This window comes from Lampris incognitus, chromosome 11 (genome assembly GCF_029633865.1).
Source record: "Lampris incognitus isolate fLamInc1 chromosome 11, fLamInc1.hap2, whole genome shotgun sequence".
In the NCBI taxonomy this organism is placed as follows: Eukaryota; Metazoa; Chordata; class Actinopteri; order Lampriformes; family Lampridae; genus Lampris; species Lampris incognitus.
Genome location: NC_079221.1, coordinates 50,744,133 through 50,758,169, shown reverse-complemented (window position 1 = coordinate 50,758,169; position 14,037 = coordinate 50,744,133). Strand labels below are relative to the sequence as shown.

Genomic DNA, 14,037 nt, shown 5'->3' with positions numbered 1-14,037 from the left:
ACTCCCCCTTAAATCATTAAGAGACTCAGATTCCCTCCCACTCTTCCAATCCCATCTCAAGACACACCTCTTCTCCATTGCCTTCTCGTGCCCGCCCCCTCTTATCCACCTCTAATCTGAGGCAGACTAAGGACCGAGCACTCGACCTGCTGCCCCCTCCTCTTGGAACTCCCTCCCTAAGCACATCAGAGACTGCTGCAGTCTGCCCACATTCAAGTCATTAATCAGGACTCGCCTCTTCAGACTTGCTTTCATCTGTGATTAATGTTGTGTTGCATGTTTTTGGTGTGTTGCTTTTAAGTTTATTCTAATTTATGTAAAGCATATTTGAGTTTGATGAAAAGCGCTATATAAATAAAATGCATTATTATTATTATTACCTGTGCAAGACCGAATTTGGTAAAGACCTGCGAGTCTACCTGTGCGAGACTGAATTGGGTAAAGACCTGCGAGTCTACCTGTGCGAGTCCACCGAGCAAGGACACTGACTGGTAATTCCCTTTTCTACTATTTTCTCCCATTGCCTGCCACACCCACCATGTGCTACAAAGACATTCCTGTCATTCAAGGTTATCAAAAAAAAAATTGCATGTGTCACAAACAATGCAACCCTGAGAACCTCTATTCATTCAGGAAAGCCTCCTCTACCCACTCCTCCTTTACTTTTGGGTTATGGAATTGCCAACCAGCTGTAAATAAAACAGAATTTATCCAAGCACTTACTAATCTGTCACACATTCAGGTACTAGCCCAGACTGAAACCTGGATAATCCAGAAAATACTGTCACACCAGCCGTACTCTGTTGACTCTGCTTTCTCACACACACCCCGTTCTATTGGGCGTGGAGGTGGTACGGGTATCCTCATTTCCAAAGACTGGAAATTCACTAAGCTTTCTCTGCTAAGCCACAGCTCCTCCTTTGAATACCATGCAGTCATGGTTACTGCTCCTATTAAGCTATTTGTGGTTGTCATATACCACCGACCAGGGTGTCAGCTGGAGAACTTTGTAGTCGAACTAGACATGTTACTCTCAGCCATTCCTGACGATGACACACCACTGATTATCATGGGAGATATTGACATCCTTACTGACAAAACCCAAGTAACTGAATTCCTGTCTCTTCTGTCCTCCTTTGACCTCAGACAGATCCCCACCCCTCCCACACACAAAGCAAACAATACTCATAATCTGATCTTGACTCGGAACTGCTCCACAGCAAGTCTGACTGTCACCCCCTACATCTGTCAGACCAGTTCTTTATTCAATTCACGGTCTCCTTACTGAAACATCCTCATGTTCCTCCACAAAGGGGTTCCCTTCCACGGAAACTTCTGGTCCCTTACACTGACCAAGCTCTCCAATGAGATCTTGGCTTCCATGCCTGCTCAGAATGAATTCTCTTCACTCCCTGTCAACGAGGCTACAGACACACTATGTTCCTCACTAGCCTCCTCTCTTAACAATTTCTGCCCTCTAGCATCAAAACCTGCTCGTAATGCCCCCCTAGTCCATGGCTCACCGAGATCATCAGAGAGCAAAGGGCGGGGCTCAGAGCAGAGAGAAAATGGCATAAAACCAGAGTCTACTGACCTCAGTGACTTTAAGTGTCTCCTAGCATCATTCTCCTCCAGCTGAAAAACAGCTAAGACCACTTACTATCAGAACAAGATCTGTGGTCCACTGATGCTCGAAAAATGTTTTTGCTTTTAACTCACTCCTCAATCTGCCTCCTCCTCTGACCTCCACTCTGCTCACTCCTCACATGTTCGCGTCATACTTCACTGATAAGTTTTCTGCCACCAGTAACCAGTTCTCTGAGCCTGACCAACTCTGTCTGCCGCTGCCAGCTAACAGTGCCTCATTCATCTCATTCTCCCCCCTGACCAAGGAGGAAGTCTCTGAGCTTCTGCTGGAATCATCCGACCTGTCCACTTGACCCGATATCAACCAAACTCCTACAGACCATTTCCCCCGCACTTAACCACACAGTCACACTCATCATCAACTCCTCACTTAGAACGAATGTATTCCCCACCACATTTAAGCAAGCTCGGGTCACCCCGCTGCTCATAAAGCTACACTCAACCCAGCCCAGGTTGAAAACTACAGACTGGTCTGACTCCTACCCTTTCTTTCAAAAATACATGAGCGCGTGGTCTTTAACCAAGTCTCTGAATTCCTTTCTGAGAATAATCTGTATGAGCCGAACCAGTCTGGCTTTACGCGGGGTCACTCTACCGAGACTGCACTCCTGTTGGTAATAGAATCACTGCGTTTGGCTAGAGGTGCTGGTCAGTCCTCAGCTTTCTTGCTGTTAGATCTGTCAGCTGCCTTTGACATGGTTAACCACCAAATCTTCCTCTCTACTCACTGAGCTTGGGATCTCAGGATCTGCCCTCCGCTGGTTTATGTCCTACCTCTCAGGGAGATCTTTCAGAGTATCTTGGAGGGGAGAAGTGTCCAAACTGCACCGCTTATCCACAGGGGTGCCTCAAGGGTCAGTGCTCAGTCCCCTTCTTTTCTCAATATATACTACCTCACTTGGTGCAATCATCCACTCCCATGGTTTCTCATACCATTGCTATGCCGAGGATACCCAGCTCTTCCTATCATTCCCACCACATGACCTCACAGTCTTGGCATGGATATCGTCATGCCTGGCTGATATCTCAGCATGGATGAAAGAATGCCACCTTCAGCTTAACCTATCCAAGACTGAACTCCTTGTCATCTCAGCCAGTCCATCCTTACAATAAGATCAATATACAGCTCGGATCAACCCAACTGATGCGCACAAAGTCTGCCCGAAACCTGGGTTTCATGATTGATGACCAACTAACATTTAAGGTTCAAGTGGCCTCAATTGCTCGGTCATGCTGATTTGCCCTGTACAACATCAGGAAAATTAGACCCTACCTGTCTGAGCATGCAGCACAACTCCTGGTACAAGCTCTTGTAATATCACGCATTGACTACTGCAAATCCTTACTGGCAGGTCTCCCTGCATGCACTTTCAAACTGCAAATGATCCAGAACGCGGCAGTGCATCTGGTCTTCAACCAACCCAAAACAGCACATGTCACTCTGCTGTTCATATCCCTCCACTGGCTCCCAGTTACTGCCCGCATCAAATTCAAAACCTTAATGCTCACTTACAAAACAGCAACTTAAACAACTCCCGCCTACCTGAATTCCCTCATTCAGTTCTAAACTCAGTCCAGCTCACTATGCTCTGCCAATGAAAGGCGCCTGGCACTTCCGCCACAACGGGGCCCTAAGTCACTAGCCAGACTCTTCCCTTCTGTAGTTCCCTGGTGGTGGATGAGTTACCAAACTCCATTTGATCCACTGAGTCCCTCTCCATCTTTAAGAAGAAGCTAAAGATCAGCTCTTTCTCAAACACCTGCACACCTGATGTTATTTAAAAAAAAAAAGAAAAAGAAAAACTTCTATGCACCCTACGCATTGCCTTTGTGCGCTGCCTATTGACACCTACGTCTTATCGGACTTGAACCTAGTTTTTTGGCACTTACTTGCATTGTCGCCTCCTGACTAGATCCTTGCTTGTGTTGTATTAACTCTCAGATGTGCGTCGCTTTGGATAAAAACATCCGCTAAATGAAATTGTAACATTGTAAACGTGCTGCTGTACCTCCTGCTGGGAAGCATGCGGGCCAAACACCTTGTCCAATTTGAACTTGTATTGCTTCTCACTGTCTCTCGCTTGGCCTGTATGAGACTGGGGGTAGGAGAGGAACAGAGAGAATAAATGTTCTTAACTTTTTTGGCAGTGGATAATACATTTACAACTAGTCACCATATCAGAAATTAACTTCCATTCTAAATATCCCCGTTGCTGGTAATAAAAACAAAGGGGTTGGTAAAATTTGGAATAAGTGACCTGCAAAAAAATAATTAAATAAAAACTGTCTTTCAAATAAGTTTCTGGAAGTGTTGGGATGTCAGTGAGCGATCTCACCTCCTGGGTCTTCACTAGCGTCAATGTCATCTTGTTGTCACTGCCAGAGAGCTGGATGTGCTTAATCAGGCCTCCGCCCACCAGGGGGCGAACTCTGCAAAACACCCTGATGTTACCCTGCAGCGGAGAGAGATGGTGACAGACCCAGCGTCATAACTCAGACAGAAGAAACGAGCTATAACATAGGCTGCATAACACGGCATATGTTTTCGGTTTACAATCCCCTTGAAAGATGGCTGTGATTGGTTGAGCGTGAATACTGTCGTCATACAGAAGAGACCCTCAGAAGAAACCCTCCATCTCTTCTGTGTGTGTGTGTGTGTGTGTGTGTGAGAGAGCGAGAGAGATAAGAAAAGAACAGTGTAAATTGTCAATGTGTGAGAGAGAGATATATAAGAAAAGAACTGCATATATTTTCAAACCCGAAACACTACCAACCTCAAGATATGGATATAAGAAAGAAATATAGCGACAAATTAAAACAATATAAACACACATTAAGAATGAAAAAACAAAGCCATGTAAATAGAACCCTACAGGGAATAGAAAATTCCCTGAATCAAAACCAGTTCTGGGAAATGTGGAATAATTTGAGCACTACAAAACCACAAGACCTGCCTATCCAAAATGGAGAAATTTCGAAAAATCATTTTGAAAATATCTATTCGGAAATCCAACAAGAACACTCAAATTCCAATTACAATCTGATCAAACAGAAATTACAGTTGCTCGAATGCACTATAAAAGACAACCAAAACCCACTGGATTTTCCAATAACACAAGAAGAATTGGCACAGAAGCTCAAATCCTTAAAACCCAATAAAGCGTGTGGCCTTAACAGCATCAGAAGCGAGATGCCTAAAAAAAACACCTGAGCTGCAAAGAGCAGTACTCAAATTATTCAGCATCGTTCTAAATTCGGGATATTTTTCTGACATCTGGAGCAAAGGGCTTATAACTCCTATTCATAAAAATTGAGACAAATTGGATCCTAATAATTTCAGAGGCATTTGTGTGAGCAGTAGTAGATAAGATTTAATAGTAGTAAATAAGTAGTAAATAAGTTCATAAATAAGATTTCCATACCAGATCGGTCGAGGCCCAGGTTACCAACGACCGCCACCGGTACTGTTAACTAGCAGGGTGCCGGTGGAAACTATGCTACTGTTGGGCGAAGGAGAAGGAGAGGGGGAAGGCATGTCCAGAGGCAGCTAGAGAGGAGGAAGGGTAGGCGTGTGGAGGTGAGAGTCAGAACTTTGAATGTTGGCACTATGACTGGTAAAGGGAGAGAGCTGGCTGATATGATGGAAAGAAGAAAGATAGGCATACTGTGTGTGCAAGAGACCAGGTGGAAGGGGAGTAAGGCCAGGAGTATTGGAGGTGGGTTCAAACTCTTCTACCATGGTGTGAATGGGAGGAGAAATAGGGTAGGGGTAATTCTGAAGGAAGAGTATGTCAAGAGCATGCTGGAGGTGAAGAGAGTGTCAGACAGAGTGATGAGTATGAATCTGGAAATCGAAGGTGTATTGCTGAATGTTATCAGCGCATATGCCCCGCAAGTTGGGTGTGAGATGGATGAGAAAGAAGAACTCTGGAGTGAGTTGGATGACGTGGTGGAGAGGGTACCCAATGAGGAGAGAGTGGTGATTGGAGCGGACTTCAATGGACATGTTGGTCGAGGACACAGAGGTGATGATGAGGTGATGGGTAGGTATGGAGTCAAGGAGAGGTATGTGGAAGGACAGATAGTGGTGGATTTTGCGAAAAGGATGGAAATGGCTGTGGTGAATACATATTTCAAGAAGAGGGAGGAGCACAGGGTGACGTACAAGAGTGGAGGAAAGTGCACACAGGTGGACTATATCTTATGTAGAAGGCACGATCTAAAAGGGATTGGAGACTACAAAGTGGTGACAGGGGAGAACGTAGCTAGGCAGCATTGGACGGTGGTGTGTAGGATGACTTTGGAGACCAAGAAGAGGAAGCGAGTGAAGACACAGCCGAAGATCAAATGGTGGAAGTTGAAGAAGGAAGACTTGTGTTGGAGTTCAGGCAGGAGGTAAGACAGGCACTGGGTGGTAGTGAAGAGTTGCCAGATGGCTGGGCAACCACTGCAGAAATAGTGAGGGAGACAGCTAGGAAGGTACTTGGTGTGTCATCAGGACAGAGGAAGGAAGACATGGAGACTTGGTGGTGGACTGAGGAAGTACAGCAAAGTACACAGAGGAAGAGGTGGGCAAAGAAGAAGTGGGATGGACAGAGAGATGAAGAAAGTAGACAGGAGTACAAGGAGATGCAGCATAAAGCGACGAGAGAGGTGGCAAAGGCAAAGGAAAAGGCATATGGTGAGTTGTATGACAGTGTAACGGTGCGGCTGCCCGTCACCGCAGAATTAGCCGGCATCCTACATTCCGGATCAGAATAAACTAGACGGACATCAATATTGACAAACAAGTGTTTATTAGCGCACATGATTCACACACACACTCCGACAGTCAACGTCGCTCCACAATATACAGACAGCATCGCAACGTGATCGTTCCCCCGTCTGCAAGACATAAACATAAACACAAATGTAATATTACCTGGCGTTCAGATCGGCCGGCTGAATGTTAAGAAATTATGGACTGTTTAGCACATGAACTCATCAGGTACTCACTGTTGCAGTTGACAGTCTTCCGGTTTTGGATGGGGAGAGAACCCGACAGAAAGTTGGAGCGGACATTTGAACTGTGGAGGGCATGACGTCATAATTGAGATGGGGTTAAGTGCCTGGGATTAGAGGGGTGTTTGGGGCTATGATAGATATGTATGGTTATTTATGGTGTTGTGTAATGAATTGAGTAATTGTCTTTTGATATAGTTGTTTATTGTAAGATTTTAGATGTATTTAATGATATTTAAACAGAGAAAGTATATTTTTGTAGTTGATTGATTTGAGTAAAGTGCAATGGGTTGGACCAGGGAATGAAATGCCAGGCCAGGTTTGGGTTATGGGAGATTGGTCTGAGGTGAGCAGGGGTCAACACCTGTGTATAGGTCAGGAACTTTGAATGCCAGGATTGAGTGTTATCTTTTGAGTTTAATTATTGAAGGTAAATTGTAGTTTAAAGTTTAGTTAGGAATTGAGATTATATTGGGAGTTTTTTTTGTTTTTGTTTTATTTTTTTCCCCTCTCCTGACCAGCAAAACTTGATACCATAACCAATACAATAAATCCATCTTGCCATTTTTAATAACACTACCTCCAGTGCGTCACTGCTCGGCCAGCTTGGCTACAGACAGGTTAGACACTAAAGAAGGAAAAAAGGACTTGTACCAATTGGCTAGAGAGAGGGACCGAGCTCCAAAGGATGTGCAGCAAGTTAGGGCGATCAAGGATAGAGATGGAAATGTGCTGACAAGCGAGGAGAGTGTGCTGAGAAGGTGGAAGGAGTATTTTGAGGGGCTGATGAATGAAGAAAATGACAGAGAGAGAAGGTTGGATGATGTAGGGATAGTGAATCAGGAAGTTCAGTGGATTAGCAAGGAGGAAGTGAGGGCAGCTATGAAGAGGATGAAGAGTGGAAAGGCAGTTGGTCCTGATGACATACCTGTGGAGGCATGGAGATGTTTAGGAGAGATGGCAGTGGTGTTTTTAACTAGATTGTTTAACACAATCTTGGAAAGTGAGAGGATGCCTGAGGAGTGGAGAAGAAGCATACTGGTACCAATTTTCAAGAACAAGGGCGATGTGCAGAACTGTAGCAACTACAGAGGTATAAAGTTGATCAGCCACAGCATGAAGATTTGGGAAAGAGTAATAGAAGCTAGGTTAAGAGGAGAGGTGATGATTAGCGAGCAGCAGTATGGTTTCATGCCACGAAAGAGCACCACAGATGCGATGTTTGCTTTGAGAATGTTGATTGAGAAGTATAGAGAAGGCCAGAAAGAGTTGCGTTGTGTCTTTGTAGATTTAGAGAAAGCATACAACAGGGTGCCAAGAGAGGAGGTGTGGTATTGTATGAGGAAGTCAGGAGTTGGAGAAAAGTATGTAGGAGTGGTGCAGGATAAGTATGAGGGAAGTGTGACAATGGTGAGGTGTGCGGTTGGATTGACAGATGGGTTCAAGGTGGAGGTGGGATTACATCAAGGATCGGCTCTGAGCCCTTTCTTGTTTGCAATGGTGATGGACAGGTTGACGGACAAGATCGGGCAGGAGTCTCCATGGACGATGATGTTCGTGGATGACATTGTGATCTGTCAAGTGGAAGTGAGGTATGAGGTCCACTCAGTCTTTCCAGCTACACTAGATGGGACAAGCATCCAGCAGAAACCCTACATGCTGAATTTTGTAGAATGAGGAAAACACCAAACAAACGCACGTAGGGCAGAATTAGGCCGGTTTCCATTATTGATAAATGTACAAAAAAGATCTCTAAATTTCTGGATGCACTTAAATACAAGCCCAAGAAATACATTGCACTTTAAAGCTCTGAGAAACCAAGAACTGAACCCCGAAAACAGTCCCCTGAAGCAGCTGGTTCTGAGACTCACTAACCCTTTAACAAATACTAAGAACAACCAACCTCAGGCCAGCACTGCATTCCAAACAAACATTACGATAAATCAGGCTATAAAACAAACCAACATAAGGATAAATCACACTATAAAACAAAGCAAGAACAATTATTTGAAACATTGGAACACTGAAATCAAAACTCAAAACAAACTAGAAGTCTAGCGGGCCCTAAAAACAAACTATGATTTGGAAGAATACCTCTTAACTGTCAGAGACAGGAAGCAACGACAGATCCTCACCCAATACAGGCTCAGTGACCACAGTCTAGCCATTGAAAAGGGGAGACACAAAAAGACGTGGTTGCCAAAAGAGCATCGAACGTGTGGTCAGTGCATGACAGATGAGGTGGAGACAGAGTTGCACTTCCTCCTTACATGTGAAAAATTTTAAAAACAGTGACAGGCTTTTGTCAATGAGCTGGAACATGCGATTCCAGAGTAGCAGGAAATGGACGACGCAGGTAAGCTGCGGGTGGTCCTGGGAAGGGGGCGAGCGGCGAGCATTGCAGCAAGATCTATATTTTCCTGCCACAACCTGAGAGACAGTGGGTGACGACACCTATTGCTACTGTTGTTGTTTGATATAATACTCATTGTTGTTGTTGTTATTATAATCATTGTTGTATTGTGTTGTTGTTGTTTTACATGTTTTGGCAATATGTACACAACAATAAAGCACATATTGAACTGAATTGAATTGAGAGAGAGAGAGAGAGAGAGAGAGAGAGAGAGAGAGAGACCCTAACGCATGCTGCCTTCCCTTCTGACGCCGACAGCGAACGTTAGGATTGATGCTAGATCCAACGGGTTGTAGGCACGGAAGTAGCCATGATTGGCTTTTGCGTTGGTCAATAGACAGCACGGAACCTCGAAGAGCACTGACTTAAAACAAACGATGCGCACTGAAACATTTAGCTAGCTAGCTTACAACTGACCTTAACACTGCCAGATCATACTGTAACGCTAGCTAATGTTAATGCTTGCTAACATTGGAAATTCAAAAATAGTTTAAACCATAATTCTAACCCTAACCAACAACCAATCACGTCTACTTTCGTGCCTACACCCTGTTCCAGAGCCCTAGAAAGAGAGAGTTACGTCAATGAGGGGTCAGAACGCGAGAGGGTCACGTGGTTCATGTAGCCGCCAAATAGTTCCAAACGAAGCTTGGCGGGTCATTTCTGCGATTTCTGCTAACTACTAACCAATATTTTCAGATTTTTACATTTATATATAGATATAGATATATTCCAACGTGACACATATTGTATGCGCATGTGCAGGAATTGACGAGCTGTCACGCTTTAAATTACATCGTTAATTTGATTCAAACGTGCTTGTAAAATGGTCATCATTAAAATGTCAACTGTAGCTTCTTGCCTGTAAATGAACATTTGATTAATGCGAGAAACATACCTTCGCCATAGAAATCCTATTGCCCCGGGTCGCACTGTTTGGAACTATCCGGGGCTCCCATGATCCGCCATTTCTGTTATATAATTGGCCCATTGACGTCTACGGAGTTGACGTAACTCTCTCTTTCTAGGGCTCTGGTTCGATCTAGCCGCCTATGTCATCAAAAGTATGCGCGCGCATTTTAGGTAACGGAAGTGAAATGCTACCCCAAGACTCCCATTCATTCACGGATTCAGACGAGGAAGAGGAGATTACAAAGTTTATTCAGAAGTATAAGCAGCATCAAAATGTCCGGTTGTTGTGTGTTTGGCTGTACGAATCGCTACTCTACCAACAGCGGACTGAAGTTTTACCGAATTCCGACGGGATCACGGCCATTTCAGAGCAACCGGAGGTGCCTGTGGTTGGAAGACATCAAACGTATTGATGAAAACTGGACTGAGGACCCAATCCAAAATGCTGGCGTTTGCAGTGCCCATTTTATATCAGCTAAGTATTGTATTTAGAAATCACGTCAGGACACAGCGCTGTCGCTCGACACAACCTCTACGTTGCATTCTTTATTTAGATTAACCCAGCATCACAGGCAGACCCGATCAAACAACCCAGAGCCCGCAGGCATCACCAATCGATCCCAGCACAATAGAACAGCACCAAATCAAATGCAGCACTGTCGATGTGTGCAGACACAACATCCCCCCCCCCCCCCCGGCAGGATTTCAAACATGAAAGGTTGACACAAAGTCCTCCAGGTGGCCAGGGCGTAAACGTGTGCGAACAGGTCGCGGGGCGGCCTGAGGCTGGGCAGGCCGAGGTGGGGAGGGAGAAGGCAGGGGAAGCTGAGGCCCAGGAATGTCTGGGGCCCGTGTAGGAGCTGCATGAAGCCCCAGGGCGTCTCGCCACGCTGAGGGAATGGCTAAGGTTGTGTCACCAGCTGTGTGTGGTGGAGCTGACACCTTCCGTAGACGACTGGAGTGCCACCGAGTACCATCACTGAGGAGGTAGGTGGCTGGGCCCAGCTGACGGGTGACTTGGAGAGGAGAGGACCAGTATGAAGCCATTTTATTGTCCCTGTGGGGCCTGCGGACCCTGACCCAGTCTGACACATTGATGTCTGGCACCCTGGTTCATTTTGACTGGCCAAACCGTTGCTTCATCTGCGTCTGCTGACGAGTGACTGAGGCTCTGACCCCAGAGGGAGGTGCCTGGGGTGTGGAGGGGCGGAGCTTGTCAAGGGGCATGCACAGTTCCCGGCCTAGCATGAGAGAGGCTGGGGAGATGCCTGTGGTCGAGTGCTGTGTGGCCCAATAGTGCAGCAGAGTGTGACGGATGGCCTGCGTAAAAGAGCACCCTTGGGCCATGTGTGCTCTGAGGCCGTTCTTCAGTGACTGGTGAAAACATTAAACGCCACCATTGGCCTGGGGGATGGTAGTACGCAGTGCGTATATGACGGATGCCTTTGCTGTTGAGATAAGCAGTGAACTCAGCAGAGACCAGCTGAGGGCCGTTGTCAGTGGTGATGGTCTTTGGGAGGCCCCAGCGAGAGAAGAGAGAGTCCAGGAAGTCGATGATGATCTGTGAGGTCACAGTGCCGGAAGTGGTGAGTTCAGGCCATTTTGAGTGTAGATCGTAGGCGACCACCATGAAGCGTTGGTGGTGGGGAACTCCATGGATCTCACCATAAATGTCCAACTGCAGGTATTCCCAGGGCTGAGAGGGCCAGGCGAGAGGTTGCAGGGGTGGGGGAGCCTGGTGGCCAGTCTTGCCACTCACAAGGCAGGCAGAACAGTCCTTCACCAGGGCCTCAATATCTCTGTCTATCCCCGGCCACCACACCAGGTCTCGGCAGCGCTGTTTGTTTCACAATGCCCATGTGGCCTTCATGCGCCATATTCAAAACACACGCACGGAGAGCAGCTGGGACTACTGTGCAAAACCCATGTGCCACGCAGGTGTCGTTCCAGCAGGAGAGCTCCTGTCTGACTCGGGCGAACGCAGCCAGCTCCTCGGGGACCTTGTGAGGCCAGCCGTTCTGGATGTAGGTGCGGAGCTGGGGGAGGACAGGGTCCTGTTCGGAAGCTGCCCTCAGCTTCTGCAGAGAGACAGTGGCCTGAAGGGGTGTGTGTAGCATTTGGACAATGTCCTTTTCCACACAGTCAGTGTCCATCTGTGGAGCTGGGGTGGAGACAGAGCGAGAGAGCAGGTCGGCGACAACATTGTATCTGCCTGGGGTGAACTGCAGGCTGAAGTTGTACTGGCGGAGGCGGGTCAGACCAGCAGTGCAGCCTCAGGGGTTTGTGGCCTGTCCCAGATGTGGACAGCAGCGCTGTCAGGGCCTGGTGATCTGTCCTGAGGGTGAAGGAGCGGCCATAGAGGTAGAGGTACCACCTTTCACAAGCCCAGATACAGGCTAATGCCTCACGCTCACCCACGGAGTACCGCTGCTCGGTCACGTTGAGGGCATGGGAGACGAAGGCGATGGGCTTCTCCACACCATTCTGGGTTTGAGACAGCACAGCCCCTATCGCTGTGGCTGACGCGTCACAGGTCCCGAAGGTGGAGTCGGAGATGTCGAAGTGAGCCAACACTGGTGGTGAAATCAGTTGAGTCTTGAGATCACGCACAGTGTCACTGCATGCCTTTGACCACACCCATGGCTCGTCCTTATGCAGCAGCTGGCGCAGGGGGGCTGTGGTCGCAGAGTACTGGGGAAGAAACCTCAGGTAGTAACTTGTCATACCCAGGAAGGAGGCGACCTGGGCGGCCGAGCTGGGCTCAGGGATGGCCTGAATGGCGTCCACGTTGGATTGTAGTGGAGTTACACTGCTCGCTGACAGCTGGAACCCCACGAACTCGATGGCTGGCACAGAGAGGACACATTTCTCAGCATTGAGAGTTAGCTTGTGCTTGGACAGAGCTGCGAAGACCATGTTGAGGCGCTTGTCGTGGATTTAACTGGTGGGCCCGTGTACCACTATATCGTCCAGATAAATGGCCATGCCCAGTATGCCAGCCAGCATGGAGACCATGATTTTCTGGAAGCAGCTAGGGGCGGAGCTGAGACCGAAAGGCATCCTGGTGTAGCGAAACACTCCTGCATGTGTCACAAAGGCTGTGAGGTTTCGGCTGCTGGGGTGGAGGGGCACCTGTAAGTACCCCTGTCTGAAGTCGAGCTTGGAAAACACCTCAGAGCCATAGAACTGAGCATTGAGTTCTTCTGAGGTGGGCAGTGGATACTTATCAGGGACCACTGCCTTATTTACTGCACGTAGATCGACGCAGACACGCAGGCCCCCTGACTTCTTCTTAGCCACCACGAGGTTTGAGACCCAAGGTGACGCGTCCACCGGTTCAATGATGCTAGCTTCCAGCAGTTGTTGCAGCTCGGTGGAGACCCCATCACGGAGAGCCAACGGGATGCGGCGCAGTGGTTGGATGACAGATTTCACAGCAGGGTTGAGGAGAGGTTGATGGGCGAAGACGGAGAGGCAGCCCAGCCCCATAAACAGCGATGGCCACTTCTGCTGCCAAGGCGTGGCAACAGTCAGGATTGCTGCCCCCCTTGTGTCTAAGAGAGAGAACCCCAGAGCGGAGAACAGGTCCAGGCCCATTAGGTTGGCCCCACGGCGGGCCACATGAAAAACTGCATTGGGCACCAGCTTGGTTCTACAGTGGACAGTCACTTGGAGAGAGCCAACCAGATCGATTTTGGAGTCACCATACCCACAGAGGACAGCTGAGGGTGCGGACAGTGGCAGTGAACCGAAAAATTGACTGTAGGTATCAACATTCAGGAGAGACACACCTGCACCGGTGTCCAACAGCAGGGGGATGCGCACATCATTAATGTTGACTGTACATGATTTGAATGACACTGGCCCAGAGCTCACCTTGTGAATGATGGCGGTTGAAGACTGGGGGGTGTGGCCCTCTGACCCAGCCGGGGAAGATCGACAGACATTGGCAAAGTGATTTTGCTTACCGCAGCTACGGCATGTCTGGCCATGGGCAGGGCAGTTCTGGGCCCTTGAAACATGACACTGAGATCCACAGTTACCACAGGACTGTTGAGGGCGGG

The 14,037-nt window shown here is 47.7% G+C and overlaps 1 protein-coding gene across 1 annotated transcript in view; it reads right to left on the bottom strand.

Annotated features, from left to right (window-relative positions):
• The window catches only part of LOC130120404 (carboxy-terminal kinesin 2-like), a 97,809-nt gene that overhangs the window by 36,801 nt on the left and 46,971 nt on the right, over nt 1-14,037 (bottom strand). Inside the window, exons 4-5 of the mRNA XM_056288944.1 lie at nt 3,984-4,100; nt 3,657-3,743 (exon numbers count right to left, since the gene is read on the bottom strand). Of these exons, the coding sequence (XP_056144919.1) occupies nt 3,657-3,743; nt 3,984-4,100 (204 nt within the window). The remainder of the gene's footprint in view (nt 1-3,656; nt 3,744-3,983; nt 4,101-14,037) is intronic.